Source organism: Nanorana parkeri, unplaced genomic scaffold (assembly GCF_000935625.1).
Source record: "Nanorana parkeri isolate BGI_ZX_2015 unplaced genomic scaffold, ASM93562v1 scaffold20, whole genome shotgun sequence".
Taxonomy (NCBI): Eukaryota; Metazoa; Chordata; class Amphibia; order Anura; family Dicroglossidae; genus Nanorana; species Nanorana parkeri.
This window is the reverse complement of record NW_017306288.1, coordinates 1,495,985-1,503,106: the sequence shown is the minus strand read 5'-3', so window position 1 is coordinate 1,503,106 and position 7,122 is coordinate 1,495,985. Positions and strand designations below refer to the sequence as shown.

General features: G+C 44.5%; 1 protein-coding gene across 1 annotated transcript in view; it reads left to right on the top strand.

The window, feature by feature from the left end:
- Positions 1-6,591, top strand: part of JKAMP (JNK1/MAPK8-associated membrane protein) — a 10,457-nt gene extending 3,866 nt beyond the window's left edge. Inside the window, exons 4-7 of the mRNA XM_018562456.1 lie at positions 290-496; positions 2,106-2,287; positions 4,993-5,069; positions 5,922-6,591. Coding sequence (XP_018417958.1) covers positions 290-496; positions 2,106-2,287; positions 4,993-5,069; positions 5,922-6,140 — 685 coding nt within the window. The 3' untranslated portion in view covers positions 6,141-6,591. The remainder of the gene's footprint in view (positions 1-289; positions 497-2,105; positions 2,288-4,992; positions 5,070-5,921) is intronic.
- Positions 6,592-7,122: the final 531 nt, after the last annotated feature.

The window sequence follows — 7,122 nt, the reverse complement described above, 5'->3', positions numbered from 1 at the left end:
GCAAATGAAGAAAGAAATGTAAAATAAAAGTTTAAAAAAATTTAATAAATGATAACATCAATAATAAAAGATAAAATAACCCTTTCTCCCATTCATTCCCATGTCTCAAGATATACATTGTATTAATACCATCTTTACAAAATAATATCAAGTTATTAAAAAAAAATCTATGGTGTTGCGCTCTATATTTACTAGGTTGATGACTACTGGTTGAGCTGTTTGCTTATGATTACATTTAATTGACCCTACTGTCTTTTTTTTTTTTTTTCACTTTTTCCTGTATTTTTAGTTCTAGTGCATTTTTCCAACACATCACGGCCTTGTTTGAATGCACAGTAGCTGCCCTAATATCGTTACTGGTCAGTGAACCAGTTGGATACCTGCACATTCGCTCCTGTGGGGTGGAGAAGCTTTCTGATTGGTACACGATGCTGTATAATCCCAGTCCGGACTATGTCAACACTGTGCACTGCACACAAGAAGCAGTTTACCCGCTGTAAGTGCCACAATTTTGATTTTAGCATACAGTGGGGCATGCAATAAATTATCATCAGGAGTGACACGATGACTGTAATAAAGGGCCATTGGGGACCTCTGTGTTTTTGTGTTATGGGGGCCTATTGAGGACTAGAGCCTCATGAATGTGCATATTCAGAGCACTTCAGAGTACACAATACCCACAAAATCTTTGTCTGCAGTCTTAGGATGGGAGATACAAGCTTTGTATAGCACTTGATATGTACTGTGATAATCTATGTGGCTGGCATGTTTATTTATTACAGGCATTTATATCGCGTCCTCAATTTACGCAGCGCTTTACATACAGAACATTCACATCAATACGTCATTATTGAAAAATGAAAATAAATGAAAAAAACATATCTCTTTATTAAGCAATGGCAACATTAACTTTACAAGCCAAAGCTACAATCTAAACACAGTACAAATGTGTGTCCCTCACAAATATGTATCGCATATCTCGACAGGTAGCAAAAATCCTATTATCTATCCATATATCTCCCTGACCTGCCACTCAGGACAGGCTTTCCTCTCTCACTGTTTTATTTCTGTGAACTTTTCCAGTTCATTGAAGGGAAATTAAGTATGCTAATTAGGGATGCACCGATACAGAGTATCTGAGCTATTTACTCTTACTCGCCGAAATGCTCCGATACTTACCTCCGATACTGGAACTTCCAGTCAGAGGGAGATCACTCTCTGACCGGCAGTGCCGAGGGAGCATGGAGCCGGCTTCCTTTCCAATCAGGAAGCCGGGTGGCGGGTTATGACCCGCTTCCTGATTGGCTAGTAAGCCAGCTTCACGTGTTTCTAAGCAGCCTGGCTTCCTAACGAATCGGGAAGCCATACAGCATGTCATGACTCGCGTCCCAGCTTACTGGTTATTCAGGAAGCCACGCTGCCTAGAAACAAGTGAAGCCGGCTTCCCAGCCAATCAGGAAGCTGGGGGGTGTGCCTTGAACTGTGGCCTGGCTTCCTGATTGGCTAGGAAGCCAGCTTCACTTGTTGCTACGCAGCCTGACTTCCTTACCAATCAGGAAGCCGGACGGCACATCATGACTCGCCGCCCGGCTTCCTGATTGGTCAGGCAGCCTCTGAAGCCGGTGTTCTTTCGCTAGAACACCGGCTTCACAGGCAATCAGGAAGCCGGGCGATGGGTCATAATCCGCCGCCCGTCCTCCTGATAATCAGGGCACAATGCACCAGTACTCGGTATTGGCGAGTTCCCGAAAAACCAGCGTCGGTGCATCCCTAATGCTAATAAAGTATCGGGTTTAAAAGGTCTCTATCTCCCCTCCCCTCCTCTCCTCCCTAAATAAGCAATATAATCCAACTACCATGTTGTAGGTCTACCCCTGGACTTCAGTAAGCCATGCTAGATGTGCAAACTGCTCCTGGTTCACTGTACATAGTCCTTTTATTAAGAGTGGGTGTGAGAACTTGTACTCGTAGGCTTTGCCCTTGGTCAGCACCGATATCTGATAACAGCGGAAATAAACTGAAAGCCACATCCTACGACTCATTCAAAGGTTTGATTCATTTCATCGAACACACATGAAACTTCTTTCTTGCTTTTGTTCCCACAGGTACACAATTGTTTTTATTTTTTATGCGTTCTGCTTGGTGTTAATGATGCTGCTGAGACCTCTGCTAATAAAGAAGATCGCCTGCGGCCTGGGAAAGTCAGATCGGTTTAAAAGTATCTACGCGGCACTGTATTTTTTCCCAATCCTGACATTGATCCAGGCAGTGGGAGGTGGATTACTATGTAAGTTAACAAATTTGTGGAAACCCCTTGATCCATCACAGTATTGTGGCTATATTATTGATCCCGAGGTAGCTGGAGAGGCTTGCTCATGATAAACATGGCGGTCATTTGGTAACAAATGGTTGATAAGTGTCTAGCAGTTCTGGGGAAGAATCCTGAATCTCATCCTTAACACTATCTCATAGAATAAAAAAGAAACCATACAGATAGTTTAATTGACATCCATCCAAAATTCTTCTGGTGTGTTGGCAAAGATATTATATTGTGAGCTTCTTCAGGGGACAGGGATCGACCTGAATGGATCTTTGTACTCTGTGCAGTGATGTTATTAACGAATATGGTACATTTGTGCACCAAGAGTTCCTGCTATACTACACAATGGTGGGTTTGGGGTTGCCTGAAACATTATATGACTGTGCTTTAAAGGAGAACTATGAGGTGAGTGCTTTTCACTCAGCTCATAGTTCTAGCCGACCTGTGACAATGAGACTGTCACAGGTCGGCTCAGTAGATCGGGAGGTGAGCGAACACATACCGGGTTCGCTCACCTCTCGATCCAGTCACGGCTCTCTGCCATGACAGGGGAGGGGCTGGATTCCCCCCTCCCCGCTCCGATTCGCCAGCGCTGACTGGCGGAATGGACGGGGGAAGGTACAGCTGGCTCTGTCTCTAGATAGGCAGAGCCAGCTGTCACTCACGCAGCTGGGCGGATCCCGGCACAATTGTCGGGATCCGCTTTAGCTGCGGCGTCTCAGTATACCACGAGCTACAGCTCGCGGTATACTGAGCCTAGTGTGACGGGAGGATGCTAGTTTGTGTCCTCCCGTTACCCTAAGGAGCACTATGAGGAAAAGCCTTAACCCCATAGTTCTCCTTTTAATAGTGAGTATTGTGATGTAAAAGGCAATAATGTAATGTTATTATACTGTATATCCGTATTGGGATGGCAGAGACATCAGCACTTTAGATGTTAATGACAAGGCCAATGTTGTTTTGTTTTTTTTGGTAAGATTACATTATAAAGCAATATTTTGATGCTACGCAGGACCCCTTTGTCGGGCATATGGTAATCATGCTGTTGGCCACTTCTCCCAATCACAGCACTCACTTGTTAAACTCTCTCTGCTCAGTATGTGGTATTTGCAGGGGCACTGATAACTTGATGATGGAAGGGAGAAATATGTCCAAAGACAGATGAAACAGCAAATTTTCAGTACTCGCACTCTTCAAGGCATCATGCTGATTGACAGCACAGCTCCTACATACAAGAGCAGAGCAGGCAGAGCTCCCATTGCATCAAGGGAAGAGGGTTTGCTTGTGGCAGGCTAAGGAGAGGACACAGAAAAGAATCATTTTAACTTCTGCTTAATATTTTGTTATTTTTTTATATCATTCATAACATGAGGACATAATCGGGGGGAATTTATCATGGCAATTGCGAGTGTTTGAACTTGCACGGAATATATTTGCACCAGATTGATGCTGCTAGTGTAATGTTGTTGATAAATGAGGTTTAATAGACTCCAGGAAAGAAGATTTGTAACTTCAGGCAAAAAGCTTAACTGTCGGATCTTGAAGAAGTGGTCATGGGGACTTCTTAAGTTGTGACTGTTTTCTTAGGTGATGCTCCAGTTTCAGACAGCCCAGAACAAGTGCAGATGAAAACACGTGCAAAAAGCATGCAACTGAAAAAGTAGCGCAAGCTCTGATGAAAACAGGTGCAAAACACGTGCAGTTGGAAAAGTAGTGTAAGCTCAGGTGAAAACAGGGGCACATGTTGAAAGACAGATTTGCACATAAAAAAAAATGATCTAAGAGGCTAAAACTGGCGCAAGTGCTTTTATAAATTCCCCCTATGTGTTTCCTATATCCACAATCATGAATGAACAGGAGGTGATGTAGATCACTTCTCATTCATAATTGAGGATATAGTAAACATACTCTGTCCTCAATTATTTCCAAACACTCAGCGATCACTGACTGCTGTACCCGCTCTCCATCCTGACTCGCTGTCACAGGAGGCTGAGTGAGCGGAGCGGGGAGGAGAGCTCAGCCTCCTGTGACGGCACTCGCTGTGTCCGCCCGACCGCTCTCCTCTGATCTGTGACAGGAGGCTGAGGGGTGCGGGGAGGAGAGACGCCGGCCGCTTACAGCGCTCTGCTCCCGCAGCGCTCGGCCACCTGTGACAGTTTCTCTCCTCCCCGCTGGGAGGAGAGAAAGCACGGATGCACCGCTGTATCGGCCAGAAAATGGCAGTTTTCGGCATTATGCCAAAAGTGCCATTTTCGGCCGTTATGGTTATGCTTCGGCGGCCGATATATCGGTGCATCCCTAGCAATACAGTTACGATATACAGCCATTTTTAGTTAAAAAAAAATGATGTTTGGTGATTTTGTTTTTCTTATGGCTCATTGGCTTTATCTGAATTGTGCTATGATATCACTGTCCTTAGAACCTAGGGTTCATGTAAGCTTAGTGATGCCTGTTGGGGCCGTTGTTATTAGTTTCAGGCATACAATAGTATAGTGTGTTCCCTGTATTAAGTTGTATTGTGAGTCGGTTTCCCAAACATTGTCCGTGTGTTCTCTGTTTTCAACATCCATTAGTTTTGTATGAACATTCAACAGGCAAAGAAACAACATAAATGTGATTTCTCTGTCATCAGCTATCTGACCTTTTTTTTTTTTGCTTATTTTTTTTTTCAGATTATGCCTTCCCATACATTATTCTGGTATTGTCCTTAATAACCCTGGCGGTATACATGTCTGCTTCAGAGATAGAGGTGAGCAATGATATACTAGGTCACATCAGCACCATTACTATGGCTTGTGCTCTTATTGTTATTGTGCACAGCAGCGGTAGGCAAACTCTGGCCCTCCAACTGTAGTGAAACTACATATTCCATCATGCATCTGCCTCTGGAAGTCATGCCTGTAGCTGCCAGAGTTTTGTAATGCCTAATGGGATTTGTAGTTCCACAGCAGCTGGAGTGCCGCTGTTCTGTTGAAACAGGCAACTCGTAGAGATCAGCAACTGTGTCACTTGCGGTAAGTTGCCAGCAGATTTTGACGAGTTGGTGGCACCCAGAGGCACGACAGAAAGCCCATAAGGATACTCGTTGAGTTGTGCAACTGCTGCCCGTGCACATGCTCTGGTATATAACTAATACACTGGCTTTATTTCGATTGGTGCTTGTAGTGGGCTCTGTTTAATTATGTGGAATCCACAGGATCTTAGGGGGATGGGAGAATCTTTTTTTCCACATAATTAAACAGAACCCATTACAAGCACTAAGCAAAATAAAGTCGATGTAATAGTTTTATACGCGTGCATACGCACTGGCAGCAGTTGAGCACAACTCAAGTATTCTTATGGGCTTTCTTTTATGCAGCAGGGTGCACATGCGCACTGCCGCTAACTCATTAAAATCTCCTGCTGGCAAGTTACTGGAAGGGATGCGGTTGCCTGTTTCGACAGAACACCAGAGTTTGCTTCCCCTGGTGTAGAGGATCTGAAACATATTTTTTAATAGTTGTCTGTGCATGCAGCTAGCTGTGGTTGCACCTAAATTTGATCTGTATGTCATAAATGCAATATGAACAGACCATCATGATCTTTTTCTTTTCCCTTCCAGTCTTTCAAGCATCTTCTAATAAAGAAGAAAAGGTTGATTGTCCTCTTCAGCCATTGGCTAGTGCATGCATATGGGATCATCTCCATTTCCAGAATGGATACGTTGGAATGGGACTTGCCTCTTCTCGCATTGGTTCCAGGGCCTACCCTCTTCTACTTGCTGACCGCCAAATTTACAGACCCAGCACGGATACGTTTGGAGGAAGGCAGTGCTCATTAATGGACATGGCAGCGTAGGAAGCTATAAAATAAGGCAAATTACTAAAATATGTCAGCATGTCTGGACATATTTTGAAGTGCACTTGTTGTCTACTGGACACAGCCATTTTGTATGCTGGACCAATACGCATTAGAAACCAGGAACGCCCCATCACCTTCAGGCGGTGGGCTGACCAAAACAATACCGAGAATGCAGCTATACAATTGCCTCATAGCTGATGACCTGTCTGAGACATACTCCACTGTGCTGCCTCACAATGCATTCTCCCAATCACAGATTGTTGGTTCCACTATGCATGGATGACCAGCATACGTCAACAAACCTCCTATCGGAAACCTTATTCCCGTAGATTTGCAAGCTCTTAGAAATGTGCCCTGTTGATTTAACCCATGCCAAAATTAAAAGTGTAACTACACTGCTGGCAGATTGTGGCTTGCAGAGTATGCTGGGACTCCAGTGATATTCAGAAGGATGGCTTTGTTTGCTTTATGACTTAAATATGAAAAGAGCTGATTGGCTGTAACAATGCACAGGGATTGAAAGCAAAACTACACTTAGTACAGATTGGTGGAGAGGGTTGGGATTGGCCCTCTACCAGACGTTTAAAGCTACCCAAGATCCAGCCAATGGCCCCCTGTAGTAGAAGTTGAGTACTTCTCAGACCGGCAGCGTGTGAGTTCTTCACTCTGGAGCTGGGAGCACCCTGCCGCCATCAGGTGTTTCAGATAGAATGTCCTTTGCTGGATGCCATGGTTCATCCCACTGGCCACTACTCAACTGCTGTGCCCTGTAGTAGGGAACCACTGTGCCCAGCAGGGGACTCGCTATCCAGCACACCCACAAGTGTGCACAAAGGCAGACTATAGACTTCCATTACAAGCGTCGATCTAAAAATGCTACTTTCCTGGCTGTCATGAGTTCTGATGTTCTGGGCCAAAAAGAATTAAGCCAGAGACAGTCAGCATTTTTAGTAGGTCAGCAA